Consider the following 17,199-nt stretch of genomic DNA (forward strand, 5'->3'; position numbering starts at 1 on the left):
AAGATCTTCGGGAGTTTCGAAAGAGTTCAAAGAATTCATCTGACAATATACATAATAATGTTCCACTTCTTTTTGCAGAAAAATGAAGTGTGTACTCATTTATACTTCAGGTTGACAATTTCTCTCACATATGATAAAAAAGGAAAAAATGAGAATTACTCCAGATAGATGAATATAGCAATTATTACCTCAAGTAACAAATCTGAGATTCGGAAATGTCTGCAGATGTGAGAACCGAGAAGAAAAAGGAGACAGTAGGAAGAAGTATGACAGTACAATATGAATGAAGAAGCTATGCTGTATGGACAAAGCAGAGTGGCTGAACATTACTCGATCAGGCATTTGAAAGCCAGGCTTAGACTGGAAATCTTAAATAGAGCAGCTAGATGAAGATTCATGAAAAAAACAAGGGAGAGGCTTAAAAACTGCAAAAGCAATGCCTCGTATACCATACTGTGAAAGAAACATAACACAAAAAAAAAAAATAGAAAGTAAAAGGAGTTTCGGGACAGATGAACTGTTCACCAGGTTTTACCAAATGTGGAATCATTTTCAGATTTATACAAGAAATTCAGATGACACAACTGTCAACTGAATTGTGTATTTTAAAAGAACATAATCAACTTGACATTAACTGTGAACATCTCCAACAATGGGAAATAAATTTATAGATTACTCTGCCTCATCAACTAAAAGATTGTCAACTGTAATCAGCTCCTATCATGTTGCAGTGTTTATCCCTCTGCATCAATATTTTCATCACTAGAAGACAATTGCCTATTCTCTGAAAGCGAAATTCGCCTGGGCTTTGTAGAGCCTGATTCAACAAGCCCCTCCGACGACAGGTTTAACCCAGAAGTTCCTGAAGAAGACCCCAAGAAATGGTGTACAGGGGCACCGGATGGAGATGATATGGAGTAATTGTACGTGAAAATTCCCATAGGATGGTTAAACTTGCAACTTGAACCAAACTTGCAGATTCCATATCGAGAATAGAAATCGCATAAAGGTTCTCCCTGTTAAAATTCAAAAGTAGCAATATCAATAATGTAAAAGATATCAGGTTAGAAACAATGAAACTAGTGTCTAATGACATCATGTGCACCGTAAAATCAATGGGAATATTGCAAGGAAGACAATGAAAAGACAAAAGCTAACCTCAAACCTCAATGAATATGAGAGATGAAGAATCAGATACACAAAACATTCAAATCTTGGGAACTAATTCTTAATTCCAGCACCTTTCACAGTCAAAACTCAATGCTGTCTAATAGCCTTAGACTTTTTGATCCACAAATAATCCCTAAATCCTGATTCACTAAAACCTCAAAAAAGATGCAGGGTGATCATCCTTTGTCCTACGTCAATACACAACTACTTATTTTGTACGCCAACTACGTCTAATCTAATTTAATATTTTAGTATGGGAACTACAGAATGACCAATTGCCCAGCAACAGTATCAAAGTAAATATCCATTTTCTAACAAGCAAGATTTATTAGATTGGCTCTAAATAAAACCCTACAATTAGGAAACCAAGCTTATCAAGAAAAAGAAAAGGCCAATGTAAGGTGGTAATAGGAAGGGAATGATATATTTTTACATAGCATAAGGCTAAGCTTTTCATAAGCAGCCTAATAACTTAAATGGATCTATATTCAGAAACAAACTGAGATGGAGTTACCACCAATTGCAAAACTCACCGGACGTAAAGGGAGACCTATTGGACTCAACAAACAATCAGGGGCAGGAGGAACTCTCTCTCGTGGGTGATGAAACCTACAAACTGCTCCAAATTTACAATCTCCGGTCTTCATGTAAAATTGGCATTCGGGCTGGCCAGGTCTCTCAGGAAATACATTCTCCCTCGGCAATGCATAAAAGCCTATAGGGACAGACCCAGAACGAAATTGAGAAAAGGATGCTTGAGATCCTCCAGTCACCGATTCATTCTGGTTTGAGGTTCCATAGATTTGATTATTTCCATTTGTCTGCTGCAGGTTCTCTGAAGAAGAGACTGATGCCTGGAGAAATGAAAAGTATAAGAATGGTAGCACTTCTTTTCCTAATGGATAATTAATGGTGGCACTTCTCATTGATCACAACTTCATGCTGCATAAATGCTTATTAGTCCAAGGGAAAATAAATTACAGAACCCAAATTCTGTACAACTTCTATCCATAAACAAAAAACAATAGAGTAAAAGTATGCTCTCAGGCATTTTGATACAGTTACAAAGTTAGAGATGCCATCAGGCCATTTCAATCAAACTACTAGGGGGAAACAATCAGCTCTAGAAACAGGCATAAAAGTTCAGTTACAATAAAATATTTGTTCTTCAATTGAAATACATGTGTGGACAGGTTCTGGTTTATAGCATACATTGGATAATGTAATCACAAGGTGATAGATTCAAGGCCTTTGTAGAAACAAGCAGCCAAGCAAATAAGTTAAAAATTAAGCTACATATTTTCTGATTCAATTTCATTTCTTTCTAAATAGTCATGTAATTCAACAATCACAGATACAGTTTTAAAAGAAATTTCAGCATCATTACAGTCTGCTCCAAATGCATTCTATTCGGGCCCAGGAGAAGCTAAAAAGGTCATCAACAATAAAAGAAACTTCAAAGAAGGCTGGTAATGCTCAGCTTGACTCAAGAAACAAATATTATTATTTTCCAAACACCAAGTATTAGCATATTGAAAACTATAATTCTCATAATTTGCCTCATGTATCACCATTAATGTTAGCCAACCATGTGTAAACACTAAACAGCCATGCACACTAGTAATAAGCTAGAGGAAAAACTTACGCTGTAAGCATTCCACCCTGGAACTGATACCATCCCTTGGGGTAAAATCAGAGGTGCATAACTTGAAGGACCTTGCCAGCGGGGGCTAGGAATGAAAGATGCTCTTGACCAATTTGTAATCCCTCCTGGATATGACTGCTGACCAGGAGTGGTTGGAGAAGCGACAGTCGGGTAAATAGGAGAGCCACGCAATGAAATCATCATATTAGTTGGCTGAGGATGATGGAATTTACAAGTGCTCCCAAACTTGCATTGTCCGGTTCTTAGATAATAAGCACACTCAGTCTCATTCTGTATGAAGGAAAAGAGAAAACAAGTTACATTAAACATATCAAACATCAATAACCTTGAAAAACTCCACAGGTTAGAAACCAACCATTGAAAAAAAACATCTTGACCAAATGAGGTCCAAAGTTATACAACAACTCAATATCAATCTTGACGCCAGCAATGGTCCAATTCAGCAGTGTTTTTGTTCATGCAATCCATATTTAAACTTAAGGACAGATTCATAACTCAACTAAAAAGAGGAAATGTTCAAAGCAAGCTATAAATTTTATTTCATAATCCTTGTCTGTGTGTGCATTCTACGTATTGGGTCTAAATGTTAAACCAATTAACATTAGTTGATAGGACTGTACAATTGGACAAGCTTTACAGAATGGTATCGTTTTCCACCTTTTGCTAAAACTAATCCAACTAAAAAATTTGGAACTTTTTTTTAGAAAGACAAAGTAAAATACAAAAATAATGTTAGAAGAGACCTGAGATTTAAAAAGAAAAATATATATCATTAAAAATTGTATTGCAAGGAGTAAAAGTTAAAAACTGAAATCCAGACCGGGCGAAAAGGATAGCCCAAAATATTTAAGGAAACTCTCCCAGCTATCCCTGCTTGTTCTCTAGGATGATGAAACTTGCATGTAGCTCCAAATTTGCAAGTTCCTGTTTTCAGGTAGTACTGCACAGCAGTTATAAGAGCAAAATGTCAGTTTTCAGATCCAAGCATGCATAAAAATGAGAGACATAGAATCTCATATGTTATATAAGGCAATGAAAAAAGAGTAGCTTCCATCGAGATCAGTTCTGTCAAGGGTACAAGGCACACTCTGGGCACTAGAGCCCTTATATTGCCCATGGAGCAAAGTGAAAGAAAAAGCACTTGCCTGACTTAAGTGAAATGCAATATGTATATATGCGTGCTTTTGTATTATGTCCATGTGTATTATTATTAATAACAATAATAATAAGCTCTAAGTAGTGGTCAAGTTTAACTATAAAACATACAATTTTATTTTTCTTTTGTTGGCCAATATACAAATTTCCGTATGGTATGATGTCTTTTGTTTGAATATTCAAATATTGAGAAGTAGAAAGTTCCATATTATCTTCTTTCTCACTAGTATAGACATAAATAATTAAAAATAAAGTTAAAAATAAAATAAATTAAGAGAACTTCAATTAGGCTGGGTTTATATATATATAGCCTTATAAAAAAGCATGCCTAGATGGACCAGGCAATCACCAGATCAAAGTGTCTCACCCAAAAGGGTGTAAGGCACTTTTGTTAACTGGCACGCCTAGATGTACCCCTTGATAACACCAGTCCAGACTGAAATTGAGCTTCCAATGCAATAACATCAGAAAGAGTGAAAATAATATACAAGAACAAAAAGGAAAAATCTTAGGATGAGCCAATCATCTAAACCAGTTGAGGGTTCAGACTAAAGTTTGATTGCTATGCCAAACTACTAGAAAGAGAAATAAACCTTTTACTTTACTATACTTCTTGTTAATCATACATTGCACATTGTAAATCGCATGTAAAAGTAGCAACATTGTCAATACATGGGAAAACAGGGAATAAGTACATGCCTGACATTCAGGTTGTCCTACTCTTTCTGGAAACTCTCCTTTCATTCTAGCAGCGGCAATAGCCTGAAATTTGATACAGTCTAAATAAATATTTTAAATGACAATTGATATCTAAAAAGTCATATGAGTAGTGGGACAAAGTTGAAATGAAATGACAGTAGCAGATGAAGTATACCCATGTTGGTAGCAGCAAGTGTTTACATGTGTGCATATGCGGAACAATCTTATCTCTTGAGGATCTAATACTCTATAAATTTTCCTACAATGAATTCTGTTTTAGAGTGATTTAGTAGAAAAGACCCTTGTTTAAAAGTTTCCTGTGTCAAAAACTTCCAACTACCAGTGAATAAAATCATGTAAAATATAATAATCAAAGGTTTCTAAAATGAATAAACTTATGAAGCTCTTTGGCATTTACCAATAATAGACAACATGAATAAACTTGAGAAGCTCTTCGGCATTTACTAAAAATAGACTTGGTAATACTGAATTTGCAATGCAGTTACATAATGAGAATACGACACAACAAAATAATAATAATAACACAAGCACGACATGAATACATGAATACGCCAAAATCTATATAGCACGAATTCTTAGTGTATCAAAATTTATGTAAATAAATAACGCCTTAAACACAATTATGATAAGAAGAATGCACAAAAAAAAAAAAAAGAGATACTCAAAGAATTAACTCTGGATTCATGAGAATTGTCCAAACAAACCATGGTTTATACCAGCTTTCTGTTAGGAGGATGATTAAAACGACATGTAGCTCCAAATCTACACAGGCCCGTCCTAATATAATAAGAACAATCTGGTTCCCCAGGACGCTCTGGGTAGTAACCAGATTCCATTGTTTCACTGGATCTTAAGTTCATTTGCCACATAACATCTGAAATAATTTTTAAAAAGTAGGTTCAGCAAACACATGAAAAAAAAAAAGAATCAAAGAAATAGGGGTATCAAAAATTTTCAATTTGTAAAAATATTCACTTAACATACAACAAGCAAGGTTGTGGCATGCAGCAGTAAGAAACTCACTCTGACCTTTGACTTATGCAAGCCCCATTGGCTAAATTATTCGAGGAAAAAGACACTATTCCATATTTTCTAAGGCATCAATAAAAGGCCTTATGAAACTTTTTTATATTCTTTTCCTCCTTTCGTAGATTGAAGCTACTTTTTAACTAATTTGAGAAAGTTTACAACAACAAAAATTTTCATTTTTCTAAAACTCAGTGTTGAAGAAAGCATGAAGATTAACTATGCTCATTGCAAAAAGTTCTAAAGAGAAATAAAAGTACCAATATTCTGTTAACTATAAAGATATTTTCTTAGAATATTGGTACATAAACCTGTAAATGGTCCCACCCGTGGTCCCTCTTTTTTTTTTTTTTAAATTTTGCTTGCTCAAATTCGATTTGGGTCAAATCCAGACCAAACTCAAAGTTCATATTATTATTTTAAAAAATTAAATACTAGAAATTAATTACAAAAATTCTGTCCAAATCTAATTCGAATACGAATAGTCTCGTCTAGTGAACAATTTTGGTTCAATTGATACAGTGCTTAAAACTTAAAAAAGTACTGACAAATGGAATAGGTAAAAGAGTAACAGTTCAAAAGAGAGTTAAAGTAAAATCATTAAACTAATGAATCCATTTAGAAGAAGCTACAAGCAACAGAACACAACAATGGGTTTAACTAAAGAGAAACGTTATCAGAGAAAAGAGTTTCAATTCACCACCCTTTTGGAACCTAATACATGTGATTATGTCTGGAATAAGCTTGTTCAATGTGAACTCTCCTTTCGATTCACCACTATCTCGTTCTTTAGATATTCATCATTGATGTTCACCATAATTGACCACTATATAGAATCTATTACATCTGCAATCATGATAAATGCTATACGACCACATATACGTCTACAACCGCAATTTAAATCCTTATTATCCACGTCAAAATTAAACCTTTTTTGTCATTTTTAAAACTTTTTAACCATAATTTTGCTTTCTATCATATGCTTGTTCAGACAAATAAGTAGCACTGAAAAAGCAGTAAAAGCAATAATCAAAATAATCCTAATAAAAAAAAGAGTTTAAGAGCTTAAGCTGTTTTCTACGTAATAAAGCATAAATGAAAAAAATAAATCAATAAAGAAAAAAACCCTCATAAGACAAAAATCACCGCAGAATTTGCACTTTTATCACAATAATTTAACTGCAATTAAGAATTTTAGACTAATTATTAAAATTTAAAATTTAGCGAATAACGGGATTTTAACAACGATGAAACTGGAAAATCACCATTGAAGTAAAAATAAATGGCAATTCAAATAACCAAGAGAATCATATGAATCGCAATATTGCATTTATCTCAAAATAAAAGCGAAAAAATAATATAATAACAATTATAAAAATAAATAAAAAACATACGATAATTAAAAAGAGAGGGAGACCTTGATTCAACGACGGTGAAAGCGAGGTACCTTCAGTCACAGCTACCGCCACTGCTGATGCTATTCGGGACATCGAAATTCCTGCATCGAATAATGATTTCCATTCAGCAGCCATCTTCCTCCATCACCACTATTGTCACGTTAGCACCACCTCCACGCCGGAACTCTTATTCCTCCGTCTCAAAACCACGCCGTCACTTTCGCAAAAAAAAAAACCTCTGCCCCCTCTCTCCTCCTTCGTAACAGAAAAACCAGAGAAACCAAAAAACGGTTATTTTCAGAGAGATTTTTTTTTTTTTACTAAAAAAGAATTTGATTTTTTGATAAAGGCGAAATAGCGTTGTTTTCTCTTCTCCACAAAAAAAAATAAAACAAAAAATAAAAATAAAAGCCAACCATCCAAACAAAACCCACTAACTTTTCTTTTTTATTTGTTCGCTAATATTTTACGCAGACCGACGACTCGATGATCATATGGAATCCCATTTGTGTTCACTGGTTTAATTCTGATTTCAGTCCCTATACTCTTCACTTGTTTGAATTGGTTAAATTATTTTGTTAGTCAGTGTACTTTGACAAATTTTGATATTTAGATTTTGTACTTGAAAAGTTAAAAATTAAGTCATCTTACTTTTTTTATTTAAAATTCTCAGTCCAATCGTAAAATACTTACCAACATATCAAATTGACAAATTTTGACAAACACTACAAACGACAATAATGGTCGGACTAAAATTGTAAATTGAAAAGTATAAGACTGATTTTTTAACTTTTAAAGTACATGAATTAAATCTCAAAATCTATATAAATACAGGGACTAATAGTACATTTTAACCGTTTGAAATTTGTTCACTATTTTTATTTAACAATTTAACTTTAATTAATAACAACGTCAAAAGACTCGTTAAATTTGATAGCGTGATATTTTAAAGTAAAAAATCTACTCACGTAATTAAATTACATATATGAAGGACCAAATAAAAAATATATAAATATTGAATTTGGGGTTGTAAAGTTTACAATTTTGATTTCAAAGTTGCAAGGTACTTCAGTACTATTTCACAGAAGAAGCATGATTTATTTTGCTTGTCTAGCTTTCATGTGACTTTAAATTGTCATTTGAGTACATTTTTTATTTTATGTTGTCTAGTTGAACGAAATTATTTTTATGATATTATAAATTGAACTTTAATTATTAAAATAATATAATATAATAATTAAATTTCTAGAATTAAAAAAGAAAAAGACTAAATTTCAAATATGTAATAAATATAGGGGCTAAAAGAAAAAGTAACCCTATTTTCTCTTCTTTACTCCTGGGCAGTACGTGGAATCGAGTCGGACTTTAAGTCCTTCAAAATTTGACTTCAATTTTATAATTTAAGCGTAGACTTGTTATTATTAGTAAACTAATATTAAACACGTGGGAATATCACACATATAAAAAAATAATTAGCAATGGTAAAATTGTACTTTAACTTCCCCATAATATTAAAATTTTAATTTAATCCTTTAAATATTATAAATATTGTTATTATAATATAAAATCAAGGGCTTTCATAGATAAAAAGTTATAGATCAGGGCATAAGGACTTGTTTAAACAAGGTATAATAGTTTAGGGGCTTTTTTAGCATGTTAGCCTTATTTTTATTTTACAAAATGGCTTGTTTATTTTACATAGTATGTACGTCATGCTTGCTTATTTGTTTTTGAATGAGATCTCTTTCTATTGGCCGTCTAAAATTTTGTTGGACACGTGTCATCAAATAAAAGCGAGTGTGGATTTTGGAACCGGAGTTGAGTAAGGTGCCATAGGAAAGGTCAAATTTGGTTTTGGGGGGACCAAATTTTAAATTTGAATAATTGCCTTTTAAGCCCTCCTTATTTATTATTTTCTTTTTATTCCCCTTCAACTCACTATATTGTGTTTAAACAAACCATTAACCTGTTTTTGTAGTTAAATAAGCCCTTTACTTCATCCGGAGATATTACAGCAGCTTCATGAGCTGCATGCACTTTAACCAAAAATATCACAGCAGCATGGTAGGCCAATTTTCAACAATAAGATGTGAATTAGTTTATATTTTTGACTAAATAAGCCATTTACTTATGGTTTTTACTCATAAAAGCTCTATATTTTAATATTAAAGTAAATATATTTTACCCAAAGTAAAGCTATTTAAAAAAAATATAAACTAATTCACATCTTATTGTTAAAAATTGGCCTACCATACTGCAGTGATATTTTTGGTTAAAGTGCATGCAGCACATGAAGCTGTTGTAATATCTCCGGATGAAGTGCATGCAACTTGTAAACATGGTTGTTTAGCTGTAATATCTCCGGATGAAGTAAAGAGCTTATTTAACTAAAAAATAGGTTAATGGTTTGTTTAAACAAAATATAGTGAGTTGAAGGGGAATAAAAAATAATAATAAATAATGAGGGCTTAAAAGGAAATTATCCAAATTTAAATTTTGGTGCAGCCACACTGCCAAGCGGCACCCTTGTCCTTCCTTTTCAGCAGCCATTTAAATTGCATAACAGGTCCCTAAATCTTTTAAATCATTATTTTTTTATTTTTTTTACTGGTTTGGGTCAGAAATTCAAGGTGATGCCGCCTATGCACCACCCTCCACCAAGTCAAATGTACCATTTTGGTACTTAATTTTTGAAACAACCTGTTTTGGTATTTTATTTTATTTTTTATATTATTTGGGTAAAAAACCCTATTTTAGTCCTCTACTTTTATAATATTAATGATTAAAAAAATTAACACAATTAAGTATTTTGCTTAAAATATTGTTGTGGATTTTATCTTAAAAAATCCCTTCCAACATAAAAAAAAATTCATGTTATTATGATAAAAGTTAGAAATTAGTGTTTTTAAGAACAAAATATATGTTAACATTTTAACCGAAATAGATAATCATATTAATTATTTAAATTAATAATGACATTAAAATTAAAGAAATTAAATTATATAAAATTAAAGTATAAAAAAGTGTAAAAGAATTTAAATTCGAGTGCGCTAAAACGTATTATCCTCTTATTTAAGAATTAAAAATAGATTATAAATAATTCCATACATTGTATAAAAAAAACATAATAACAATATCAAAGCTAGAATTTAAGTTTTAAAATAATACGTTTTACCATGCTGGTGATCTTAATTAATTTTTTTTCATTAAGTTCTTTTTATTTTAACAATGATTTCATTCAAAAGGAGCCTTAGCTCTCAAGAATTAAAATATTAAATAATAGATTTATAAATTAATATATAGTAAAATTATATTTTGACTAATTTAAATAAAAAATTTATATTTAATCTCTTCAAAATGGACCTGTTCATGGGGCTAGGTTGGATCTTAAAAAATGGAAGGGTTTTGATAAAAATATAGGCTCAAAAAATAGACTTGGAAAAGAATATGTTGTTTTGCTACTGTTTTGTTAATGTTTTATTGTCATTTCACTATTATGATGTTATTATTTAGATATTATAAAATTATTATTTTATTGTTAATTTTGCTATTATTTTAGATACATTTGTTTGTTAAATTACATCTATCTTAGTGTTATTTAAGTATAAATATTTTTTAAATTTATTGTCAATTTGTTGAAAATATTTATTTCAATATTTCTAATGTTTTTGATGTATTATGTTTTTTTTGTTTTTTTATATAAAAAATTTAATACGAGTGCATCGAGCTAGGCCTGAGTTTTAGCATTTTTAAATCGGATTTAGATAACATTTTAGGCCAATTTTCCAACCGGTTGAACTTATCAAATGGGCCTAAAATTTTATTAAGACCCAACCCATAAATACTTTTAAAAATAATAAAATCATAAATTATTAAATAATAAAATAATATTTTAACCTAACAAAAATTTATAATTTAATTTTAACCAAACTATACAAAATTTTGGATTTAGCTTGTATAACCCTATACAAAATTTTGGATTTAGCTCGTATACCACTAAACTATCACAAAATGCTTAACTTGTAGATAAATATATCTTACAGATGGTGCGAACACACATTTGGCCAATCCCCAAATGTTAGGATTCTTTACGTCCATTTTGTTTCTCTTCAACCATAATATTGCCAATCATTTACGCCTCTAACAATGCAAGCTCTATCCAATTCAGAGCCACTAAAATGGTTTCCACTTATTGTTTAACCCCAAATACCCATCTAAAAGTCCCCACCATTGTTGTATTTCTGTTGAAGAAACTATCTCCCTTTCATTTTCATCACTGTAAATTCTATTCCCACCATTCTTTACCTTTCCCCAGAACTAGTTCCCTTCACGTTAACGCTATAAAAGATGGTTCCTTTCAAAATTTAGATGTGGCTAACCACTTATTGAACGTGTTCGTGAAATCTAAAAATTTAAACCATGCATGTAAACTGTTTGATGAAATGCCCCACAGAGACGTTCGAACTTGGACGATACTGGTTTCTACTTTTGTGCATGTTGGTTCTAATGGGGCTGCGTGGAACTTTTTAAGAACATGCAAAATGAGGGTATTAAACCAAATCAATTCACTTTGTCAAGCGTTTTGAAGTGTTGTTCTAGCTTGAGTGAGCTTAAGATAGGGAAAGGAGTTCATGGTTGGATTTTAAGGAATGGGTTTGTTTTTGATGTTATTTTGGAGAATGCCCTTTTTTATTTTTACGTCAAATGTGAGGATTTTGGATCTGCCAAATGGTTGTTTGAGTCAATGGAAGACAAAAATAGTGTTACATGGAATATAATGATTGGTGCATATTTGGATACTGGGAATGTGGATAAGGCTGTTGATTTGTTTAGAAGGCAGGGTTTGAAGGATGTTTCTGTTTGGAATACGATTATAAATGGCTTAATGCGAAATGGGTTTGAAAGAATTGCATTGAAACTACTCTATGAGATGGTAAAAGATGGAACTTTGTTTAATGAAGTAACTTTTTCTATAGCTTTGGTCTTGGTTTCATTGTTGAAAGATTTAGAATTAGGGAAACGAATCCATGGAAGGGTGTTGTTATCGGGAATCCATGTTGATGGTTTCTTGAGGAATTCTCTTATTGATATGTACTGCAAATGTGGGGAAATGAAAATGGCATTGAAAGTTTTTGAGAAAATGGATACGTATTTCGGGAGAAATGAAACTCCATTGAAGAAGTCATTTCTTGGAGTTCAATTATTTCTGGATTGATTCTGAACGGTGAGTTTGAAGATGCTTTTAAAACATTCACCTCTATGGTTCGTAAAGATGTCGACATAGATGTGTTTAGTATCACTAGCATTGTTTCTGCTTGTGCTAGTTTTGGTGTGTTGGAACTTGGCCGGCAGGTTCATGGCCTTGTTCAGAAAATCGGCCATAAATTAGATGCTTGTTTGGGATCCTCATTAATTGACATGTATGCTAAATGTGGAAACTTGGATGATGCTAAGAGGATTTTCAAGCAAACTAATTATATGAATGTTGTGTTGTGGACTTCAATGGTATATAGTTATGCTTTACATGGTCGAGGAAGGGAGGCCGTCCAGCTATTTGAATTCTCGATGAGTCGGGGACTTTTGCCAAATGAGGTAACTTTTATTGGGGTTTTAACTGCTTGCAGCCATGCGGGGCTTGTTGAAGAAGGTTGCCGATATTTCAGGTTGATGAAAGAAGTTTATGGTATCAAGCCCGGAGTTGAGCACTTCACTCGCATGGTTGATCTATATGGACGAGCTGGTCGGTTTAAGGAGATAAAGAAGTTCATTGATGAAAATGGCATCCATCACTTGAGAGCAGTTTGGAGGTCGTTTTTATCCTCTTGTCGACTTCACAGAGATATCGAGATGGCAGAATGGGTTTCTGAAAATCTACTTCGTTGTCAAACACTCGATGCCAGACCTTATGTTTTGCTATCAAATATTTATGCCATAAAACAAAGATGGGAGGAGGTTGAAACTGTGAGAAGATTGATGCAAAGTAGAGGGGTTAAAAAGCATCCCTGTCAATCTTGGATCCAGATCAGGAATCAAGTTCATGCTTTCATCATGGATGATAGATCCCATCCGCAAAAAAAACGAGATATGTGCGTATCTATATAAGCTAATCGGAAGATTGAGGGAAATCGGGTACTCATCTGATGCCAAACTGGTAATGCAGGATGTTGAAAAAAAGCAAGGGGAAGGGGAAATGTTACTTGGTTTCCACAGTGAAAAGCTTGCCACTGCTTACGGTATCATTAGTACTGCATCTCAAACACCAATTCGGATAATGAAGAACCTTCGAATATATGATGACTGTCATAACTTCATGAAATATACTTCTCAGCTACTAGACAAGGAAATAATTGTGAGACATCCACCGATTTCATCATTTTAAGCATGGCTGCTGCTCCTGCGGAGATTACTGGTGATTGAACTGGTTCATGCACATGTTTCACAGTGCTACCAGTATGGAGACGCGTCCAGTATAACATGACGGGATGTCCTTTCTCAAGAGATGGCCCTGGTTGTGCTTGAGCTTTTGTGTTTAGCCGACTTTCCATTGCAATCACGGCCATCTCCTCATCTTGCAGAGCTTGCATTGTTGATGCCTAAATTTTAGTTAAGCCACTTCCTCTTCTTTATTATACATTGAAATCTGCTTTAGCATCACTTTTTTAAATAGGATATATAAATCTTTATTAGATTAAAATTTGATTTAGCATCACTTTTTTCAACCGAGATATCGATCCAAAAAAAGCTTTGATTTACTTAACTTAAAAATTGATACAAATCTATTGAATCAAATAATTGAACCCAATTTTTAAATTTTTTTTACAAAATTTGTAATAATATATTTAATCAAACTGAACAGACTCAGTTCGGTTTGATAACCTTACTTTTTCTATGAATTTTATGGGATCCGAGTAATCAAATCCAAAACTTGAGATGAGTGTAATCAAAGCATATATGTTTAAATATTTAAAATAATTTAATTAGTTATTCATTATCTTTAGCATGTTTTTGGTACATTATAAATTGAGAAAAGATTACATCAACAAGTGTCATTAAGGTATCAAACAAAAGGCTTAATCACTGCAACTGTAGAAATTTTTAATGAGTTTACAAGTATAATTACAGAAAAATATCTACAGAAAATGAATTAAGCAATTTGCTTGCTTACTACTTCCCTATATTGATAAAAAGAAGAAAGAAAAAGAAATTATATGAATGTGAATTTGAAGGGCCTAGAATCCTTTCTTTCACAAGAATAACTGTTTGTAGTAAGATAGTAACAAAGAAGAAACTCTAAAGCAAGATCTTCAACAATGTTGCTCGGGACTCTTTATCTTTCTCCAAGTACTCGTGTTTAAAACCCACATGAGATGGGTATCCAAACATAAGACCGAGGATATAACCTTCCCAGAATCCTCCAAATACGTAGAAAAAATTGAACATACCTATATTGGGAATATACCCGTACCGACACTTGAATCAAAGTCGAAAGTAATAGAACAAAGGTTTTCAGTCAGGCTGACAAGCAAAGTAAAAGTGAACATGAACAATTACTAAGAAATAACCCTTCCTGACCACAATCTGATTAGAGGCATAAATGAGCTACTAGATTTGCAAGCTACTCAAATCCAATTAGGTTACTATCGAACCAAGCTAAAGTAATTCGAGCTGTTGGTTGAGGCACGTTTATGATAATACTCAATTCAAAGAGCTCAGAGCCCTAATTTGGCTTTTCATTTATAACATATTTTCAATATTGATTTATTATTTTTACCCTATATATGTAGACATATTGCACTTTTTTTCACATCCCTACCATCTTTCTTTCTATCTCACCTTCTCTACCTCTTGCGTTTTAAGTGTGTGCATTATTTTTTAAACTTGAATAGTAGAGCTTAATCGAATCGAGCTCAAAAAAATCGATTTTATCTCAAGCCCAGCTTGAGCTCAGCTTGGCCTGATTACAACCCTAAATCAGATAACAACATGAAAGTTCAGGCGTGTACATTACTTTTTAAGCTCTAATAATTTAGTTTAATAAAATCCAGCTTGAATAATTTGACTTTATATCAAGCCAAGTTCAAGCTCGGCTCGGCCAATTACAACCCTAAATCAGATAACAACTTGAAAGACAAAGATCTAGTAAGAAATAACCCCTCTTGACCACCATCATCAGATTACAATTCACAAGCATCAAAGTTCTACCAAGAAAATAACTCTTCAAACCACCACCAGATAACAACATCAATGATCGATCACGTTCTAACGTTACACAAAATTATAACAAATTCATACAAAAAGCAATATAGAAGACAGTAAGCTTACCGATATGAAGCTGTCATCGATCCAGCAGCAACATAATTAACTCTCAGCAAGATATGACCTACCACACAGACCACATTCAAGACTTTGAGTACAAGGCTATGGGTAAAAAAAATAAAAAGAAACATAAAAGTTTCGAACAATTACAGAACATTTTAACACTCAATTACTAGTAATAACCTATCATAGTAAGCAATAACATAACATTCATAAATACAATTCCAATTTTTATCAAAATGAACACCAAAAAGCAGCAATTAAAACTTATCTGTTCCAATCTTGGAACGCACATTTTAGCTCTCTAAAAATCTAGGGAAACACGGTAAAATTACTATTGAGGCTCTTGTTCTCGAAGTCGGATTGTATTTTGCCCAATCTACTAAAAGATAGTAAATTAATTCCTGCATATTAGATCAAAGAGCAAAGGGTCCTTCTTTTACAAATTTCATTTATTTCTACTGTTAAAAATTGGTCCTTGTACATCAACATAAGGATTACTCTTTGATCTAAAGAGTACAATAACTAATTTACCCATTTTCTGAGTAAAGAAGATAAAATGCAATCTGACTCTTAATACAGGTTACCCATGCCATGGAAACACACATTTTTAGCTCTCTAAAAATCCATTCTAAAGGATCCGAACACATCAACATGCACAATTCTCTCATTATTGCATAGTTATAGAAACTAAACCCTACATGCTATTGTTCTAAGCTTTAGCTACCCAATCCTCTAAAATAAACAAATTCTTGAACAAACAAACAAAAACAAGCATATGTTAATATATGCCAAGAAACATACATACACAAACATTTCAATTAATGGATTAATATGTATATATCATCATAATCATCATCAAGGGAGATTTTCTAAATAAAATCCAACCTTTTTTTCACCTAAAACCCCCTTCTTTTATCTTTATCATCGCTACTACCATCATAAATAGATACAGAACAAATAAAAATAAAAGGAAAAAAAAAAGAAGGAAAAAAAGAACCAAACCCATATATTTAAAAATCCCCAAAACGCCAAATTTATCCAGAACAACAATTTATTTTTATTTTCTAATTATTTTATCATTTTCTAAGGCTACCCCTAACACCAGGACGAGGCTTAGATGGCTCAGCGACATGAACAGCATGACGATTAAGAAGCTTAGATTCTTCAAAAGGAATTTTGGGATGTTTGGCATCATGATGGATCTGCATCGATTTCACATCGGGAGCGGTTGTTTTGCAATGAGGACACTCGTATTTGGCATGTCCTCCTTTCTCAACCCCAGAACGGTCAGCTAATCCGGCTTTGCCGCCACCACGGTTGGTGGTGGCAGCGTCGACCTTGGCGGCGAGTTCCTTGGCCGTGTGCTTCTTAGGCTTGGCTTTTCCGGTCATGATTGATTGATTGATGATAATTATGAAATCGAAGAACCAAAAAGGAAAATTGGAAAGCCTTTGGGTTTTTTTTCTTTTTCGGAGGGGTCGGCGTTGGCGTTAGAATAATTGCGGGAATAAGGGAAAAGAGCGTAGGAAAAAGTGAATGTAGCTTTAACTCCCTCTCACTGGATTAAATTAATATTTTTAGGGATAATTCAAATTTATTCTCCAATATTACATTTTTTATCATTTTAATTTTAATTTTTTAGTTAAATTTAACTATCAACTTTTTAGCAGATTAAATTTTAATTTAATTGGCATGAAAAATATTGACAACACAAAAAGACGTGTTATTGAATATATTAAAGTATAT

General features: G+C 32.5%; 4 protein-coding genes across 7 annotated transcripts; 2 read left to right on the forward strand and 2 right to left on the reverse strand.

Moving 5' to 3' along the window:
• Window positions 1-415: 415 nt before the first annotated feature.
• LOC107928240 (zinc finger CCCH domain-containing protein ZFN-like) lies at window positions 416-7,589 on the reverse strand. 4 transcript variants are annotated; one of them, XM_016859422.2, is made up of 7 exons: window positions 7,185-7,589; window positions 5,428-5,585; window positions 4,691-4,753; window positions 3,657-3,776; window positions 2,816-3,106; window positions 1,704-2,024; window positions 416-1,016 (listed from the first exon to the last, which is right to left on the reverse strand). In XM_016859422.2, exons 1-7 carry the CDS (start codon window positions 7,267-7,269, stop codon window positions 735-737), a joined length of 1,320 nt encoding a protein of 439 aa, XP_016714911.1. In that variant the 5' UTR covers window positions 7,270-7,589; the 3' UTR covers window positions 416-734. The 4 variants fall into 4 exon arrangements, with proteins under 4 accessions (XP_016714911.1, XP_016714910.1, XP_016714913.1 ...); XM_016859421.2 differs by having other exon boundaries at window positions 7,155-7,586; XM_016859424.2 differs by lacking the exon at window positions 7,185-7,589 and having other exon boundaries at window positions 5,386-5,433.
• A 4,079-nt stretch (window positions 7,590-11,668) lies between these two features.
• Window positions 11,669-12,349, forward strand: LOC107928305 (pentatricopeptide repeat-containing protein At3g04750, mitochondrial-like). The gene has a single exon (XM_016859499.2). It carries the CDS (start codon window positions 11,669-11,671, stop codon window positions 12,347-12,349), a length of 681 nt encoding a protein of 226 aa, XP_016714988.2.
• Window positions 12,350-12,393: 44 nt separating this feature from the next.
• LOC107928304 (pentatricopeptide repeat-containing protein At2g03880, mitochondrial) lies at window positions 12,394-13,236 on the forward strand. The gene has a single exon (XM_016859498.1). The coding sequence runs from the start codon at window positions 12,394-12,396 to the stop codon at window positions 13,234-13,236; it is 843 nt and encodes a 280-aa protein (XP_016714987.1).
• A 3,019-nt stretch (window positions 13,237-16,255) lies between these two features.
• Window positions 16,256-16,844, reverse strand: LOC107928383 (protein METHYLENE BLUE SENSITIVITY 1). The gene has a single exon (XM_041075211.1). It carries the CDS (start codon window positions 16,842-16,844, stop codon window positions 16,530-16,532), a length of 315 nt encoding a protein of 104 aa, XP_040931145.1. The 3' UTR covers window positions 16,256-16,529.
• Window positions 16,845-17,199: the final 355 nt, after the last annotated feature.

The sequence above is a fragment of the Gossypium hirsutum genome, chromosome A08 (genome assembly GCF_007990345.1).
Source record: "Gossypium hirsutum isolate 1008001.06 chromosome A08, Gossypium_hirsutum_v2.1, whole genome shotgun sequence".
Taxonomy (NCBI): Eukaryota; Viridiplantae; Streptophyta; class Magnoliopsida; order Malvales; family Malvaceae; genus Gossypium; species Gossypium hirsutum.

Coding starts and splice junctions, on each gene's coding strand:
- LOC107928305 (XM_016859499.2), top strand. CDS start 11,669: ATGCAAAATGAGGGTATTAAACCAAATCAATTCACTTTGTCAAGCGTT.
- LOC107928304 (XM_016859498.1), top strand. CDS start 12,394: ATGGTTCGTAAAGATGTCGACATAGATGTGTTTAGTATCACTAGCATT.
- LOC107928240 (XM_016859421.2), bottom strand. CDS start 7,269: ATGGCTGCTGAATGGAAATCATTATTCGATGCAGGAATTTCGATGTCC. Junction 2,025..2,815: donor CAGGGTGGAATGCTTACAGC/GTAAGTTTTTCC, acceptor TCATTTCTCCAG/GCATCAGTCTCTTCTTCAGA. Junction 1,017..1,703: donor TAGGTCTCCCTTTACGTCCG/GTGAGTTTTGCA, acceptor GAATTTTAACAG/GGAGAACCTTTATGCGATTT.
- LOC107928383 (XM_041075211.1), bottom strand. CDS start 16,844: ATGACCGGAAAAGCCAAGCCTAAGAAGCACACGGCCAAGGAACTCGCC.